Source organism: Montipora foliosa, chromosome 6 (assembly GCF_036669935.1).
Source record: "Montipora foliosa isolate CH-2021 chromosome 6, ASM3666993v2, whole genome shotgun sequence".
Lineage (NCBI taxonomy): Eukaryota > Metazoa > Cnidaria > Anthozoa > Scleractinia > Acroporidae > Montipora > Montipora foliosa.
The window spans coordinates 46,427,459-46,432,458 of NC_090874.1; the positions used below are offsets into that span (position 1 = coordinate 46,427,459).

The window sequence follows — 5,000 nt, forward strand, 5'->3', positions numbered from 1 at the left end:
GTACACAGTTGGAAGTTTTAGGAGTAGATATGTTTTTGAAGCTGAAAGGTGGATAATCGGCGAATGATTCATATGTTCCGCTTTTAATGGAAAGGACACAGTCTAAGAACAGACCATTACGAGAAATCAACTAACTTTCCAACAAGAATTCTTTCCATGGGAATCATGGAAGAGACCCCTCTTCTCACCAGACATTTTCAAAGCTGGCAAGTTTTCAGCCTCCCAAAAAGCCGGTATTAGTCATGAAGACCCCGATAATTGGCTTTCTAAAAGTTGTTTTTATTGTCAACATCATTTATTTTGTACAATTTATCGGCGGCAATTTTTTTTAAGTACCACTAAAATAAACAAAATATCGATAACATATAAAGTAAACGAATTTCACAATAACTGTCAAAAACATTTAAAGTTATTTTAAACTTATTTATCGATGATTTTTGAAAGGAAACGGCATTCCGAAAGTACCTGAAATTTGTGTCAATATTTTTATTTAGTTATTATCGTTGACTTAAAATTCCTGGTGAATCCCTCTAGTTTTCGCTAAACAAAAGCGCGTACTTTTCAGATAAACTCATATAAAGGTAATGGAGTGAGAAATCATTCCCCGCTAAATTACGTCTTGCGAATGATGTTTGTAGAACTGGGTACTCGAGAACTTTTCTGTTAGCAACTGTAGTTCACAAATGTTACCGGTTGCCATCAAAAGCCATTAAAATAATGGACAGTAAGCTGGGTGCATATAGATATAAGGTTCACGAAAAATGGAAATAGATTAACGGTTCGGTTCCTAAAGGCGGTTTAAATTACTTTAATAAGCTAGATAAGTAACACCCACTGCAAAGCGGAAAACCCTAGACTTTATCGGGCACGATACATATCCACTAAGCTCCAAAAATCCGGTAATGGTCGTCGAGACTTAATGAACGACAAAATGTGATATCTCTGTGAAGCCGATTCGTGAGAAAAGCGAAAATATATGACCTGTTGCGTATGAGCTAATCGCTTTTTGAAAGACAAGGTCGAAGTTTAAGAAAGTGGCGCTGAAGCAGATCTGATTGGACTCATTCATTGTTACATTCCTTAGAAAGAAAGGATGTTGTCCAATTTCCCTTTGAAGACGTGATGAAAATTTACACAATCAAACTCAAATTTTGAACGGAAACTGTTTAAACGATCCAATTAGAGGTAGATAACTCACAGACTGTAACACAAACAGAACTCAGACGTTTTGGTAAGAATTAGTGAGGCCTTTAAACAATGATCCAGGCTGCGCACGATCCCCTGGAAAAGAGTAATTATTCCCAGATCAAGGAAAAAAGCATAATCCTTGCATGCAGTGCAGCCAATCGAAAAAAAATTGGTTACAGGTAACCACAGCCCCTGATTTTCAAAGTTTTCAATCGCTTTGTAACCACTAGTCCTCGTGGACTAACAATTATTTGGCCTGTCAAACCACTGGCTCACAGACTAATTGTTTTCAAATGCGAGGCAAAGGTAAAAACCATATCTTTATCGTCTTCAAGAAGAATTCGTTTTTTCTGTGTTTGTTCTCTTTTTCCTTTTTTTAAATCTATGAAAGCACAATTTAAGCCCTTCTTGAGTTAGTTGATCAAAGGGAATTTATGGGTCAAGGCGTACTCTAACAATCCTATTTTCCTGGTTCATAGAATATAACAAATCCGATTGAGCTGATGAAGTCGACGATATATTTTGTTAATGAACAGTTTTGAGTGGTCAGACTTCTGCAACCGATTGCAACTGAGAAAATAAGTCTCAGCAATGGGAAAAATGGATCGATGTAACAGAGATCCACTATCACGACGATTGATGATCAAATGTCAGCTTTCAAAAACATAAATTTTCATCGACACATGCATTAGAGCCTCTGACACATGGTGAATGCATGAAATATAATACTTGTTAAATTTGCCATGATTTTTTGGTGATAAGTCGGGAAAGCATACAGCAATATTACCCGCACAAGGGTCACAGTCAGTTAGTAGTAGTAGTAGTAGTAGTAGTAGTAGTAGTAGTAGTAGTAGTAGTAGTAGTAGTAGTAGTAGTAGTAGTAGTAGTAGTAGTAGTAGTAGTAGTAGTAATAGTGGTAGTAGTAGTAGTAGTAGTAGTAGTAGTAGTAGTAGTAGTAGTAGTAGTAGTAGTAGTAGTAGTAGTAGTAGTAGTAGTAGTAGTAGTAGTAGTAGTAGTAGTAGTAGTAGTAGTAGTAGTAGTAGTAGTAAACAGGTTGCAAGTAAAAATTGAATCGTTACTGATCCACGCGAAAGTTATTCTTTTACCGAAAATTTTCTACTAAGGAATTCCATATCACTACCAGAATGATAACCTGTATTGCTTTAAAACAAATAACTAGTCGGCCAATTAATCGAAAAAATAACAAGCAGTCAATTCGAAAACCCTACAACTTTGGCTGCTGCAAATTGATATGCTACATTTTGCATAATTTCATTTCTCTTAGTTTTGCACGCCTTACCTTTCAGTTTTCATATCGTTTTAGTTGTACTGTTTGTGGGAATACTATGAAATTAATAAAGATTTTGCTTTTTGTCTTTGCTTCGTTCTTTGTTTGCAGAATTCAGTTTCTGCCAGAAGCGGCAAAGTATGCAAGTAGCATTCCACGCGATGGCCATACGAAGGGCTTTGTTCTTATTTGGGTCCTTTGTTCTCCCGGATGAGTTTAAATGGCAAAATCAAATGATTGAATTGGCTTGCCACTTGAGCTGAAAGGCAACCTAAAGAGGTGCTGAATGATGGCGTGCGGTAGAGTTTATCTATAGCTTGCTAGTAAGTACGACCACACCTTTTGGCTTCTCGATGATTAGTCTCCTATTAGAAGGGTTTCACCTTGGAATGGCGAGCCGTTGCGTTTACCAGGGTTAAATATACTGATTTAAATGTACAAAAGTGAAAGACAATCAATAATGACAGTCACTTACCACCCCAAAGCCATCTCTTTGACCGGTGTTGGAAATTATTATTTTTCCTTAAGAAATCAGAATTCTCTTCTCCAGAAACAACTGCGTTTCGAATACAGGTTAATTCGGCAACAGCGAACAGAACAAGGACTTGAAAATGTAGCATGGCTTACTGTAGCTTCTCGGTGGACTTCGTATATATCGATAAAGCAAACCTCGGATCTTTGGCAAGTACAGCAAACTCCTTTCAGTGGTTTGGCTCCAGGAATTATTCAGTCACATGAACTATCCAGCTTGATAGTGCAAAGAAGACTGATGGTTCCGGATGCGAACCTTACTTAAAATGTCTGTTCCTTAGTCATCGGAACGCATAACCCAAATTCTTGATAAGCTTTACAAAGCTCGAATAACCAATTTACTTACTGTCAGAAGAATGAAAAATGGTGAAGGCGCCCAATCACGATCTATTTTCGAATTCGAATGGCCAGTTAGACAGCACAAACCTACCTTCAGACAACCAAAACTGATAGCTATTCGATCCAGAAATAGACAAGTTTATTTTTATTTCCTGTTATAAATTGGCGGTGTATGTTGTCTTGAAGATACATTTTACATCATGGCAAAAACGCCAAATGATAACATCTCATTTAAGTAAACAAAAGTGATCGTTAATGAGATAAACCGGATTCAAACAAAACTGATTATCAGAGTTTATCCTTGCAATAACTGGGAAGCTGTATGCGTTGGCATCGTCAAAAGAAAGCGTTTTTACAAGGTAATGACCATAACTGAAAAGATGTCAGTAGCAAATTACACAAATCATAACGATTGGATCGAGATAAAAGAAAGAACTTTCGATAGCGTATTAATGGTTGTTTTACATGCGATCGTCTGACACCAACTGAACTGAGTCAAGATGATCATGTGCGGTTTTAGAGGTCTGTCAACTACCCAACCTTCTTTAATACCTTAATTAATACTTTTGGAGGTCTTCGTCCATAGGTTATGTTTTCATAGAAATGTTTGGAAAAAGATTTTACCGTGTGTTATACGTTTTAAATTATAAGCATTGAAAATCAATCGAGTCACAGTTCCGAGAACGTTGTCGATCCTTCTCATCTAAATCCTGAGAATCCGACTTTTTATACACACCTTCTGGCCGGATCGGACTTGGAATGCACTTTTATTTCCGGTTGATCATATAGCGGCAGCAAACACGCAACACGGCTGGTCAGGCAGTCACTGATTCGGTCTGTTTAGCAACCAGCAGACTTTTCCCAAGAGACAGTTTAAAAAATGCATGTCCCTTAACTGGCCACCCGCTGCCATGTCAGTAAAATATTGCGAGGAACTAAGAGTAACAACCGAGCTAAGTACCAGTTTTCTCTCTTTTTAAATCAGTGGTGACGTTATTAAACATACTGAGCAAAGAAGATGACTATGAATTATTCCATCAAACCATCAAAAGGACACTATCTCTCCTTTTTTTGGCACGATTATCTAAGACACTAATGCTAAAATTTCAACCAAAAAGAAACAGGAATGCAAAACGCTAGTTATTATAAACGTTTTCTGCCTTGTGCGGACTTGCGCAATGAAAGACATTAGCGTTCTTTTATTATCAATTGAGCGGTTAACTTTATAAGCTTTTATTGTTATCCGTCCAAGCCCATACTAGAAAGTAGATTATGAAGGCACGATATGTCCGTCTTTCATGAAGGGAATTAGGAATTCTTAGCTACCGACAAAATCAGGTCTTAATTGAGTCGGCAAAGTCGAGGGATGATTCAAGTCAATCATCTTGAATGAAGACAATAAACCACTTTGGAGCACGATGATCTCAGCCATCAGTTATGAAATACAGTTTGTCATTTATGGCAAATGCTCCCAATTTAAGGATCATTTTTTTCTTAGCTAAGCCAATGACGCAACTGTAAAAGAGCCATTTATGAAATAACTATTGAAAGTGTAATGATACATTAGGTACATCCAAGTGACTTGGACACTTGGATGTCCCTGATGGACTTGATCAGTTGATCGGAGCAAAAGGTCAGGTGAAATTCTCAACAC

General features: G+C 37.3%; 1 protein-coding gene and 1 long non-coding RNA gene across 5 annotated transcripts in view; one reads left to right on the top strand and one right to left on the bottom strand.

Moving 5' to 3' along the window:
- The window catches only part of LOC138007504 (proprotein convertase subtilisin/kexin type 5-like), a 20,386-nt gene extending 17,084 nt beyond the window's left edge, over nt 1–3,302 (bottom strand). Inside the window, exon 1 of one of the 3 annotated variants that reach the window (XM_068854466.1) lies at nt 2,952–3,302. In XM_068854466.1, the coding sequence (XP_068710567.1) occupies nt 2,952–3,096 (145 nt within the window). In that variant the 5' untranslated portion in view covers nt 3,097–3,302. The remainder of the gene's footprint in view (nt 1–2,951) is intronic. The other 2 variants (XM_068854463.1, XM_068854465.1) reach the window with 2 other exon arrangements.
- The window catches only part of LOC138008433 (uncharacterized), a 586,097-nt gene that overhangs the window by 295,033 nt on the left and 286,064 nt on the right, over nt 1–5,000 (top strand). The window lies entirely within an intron of this gene.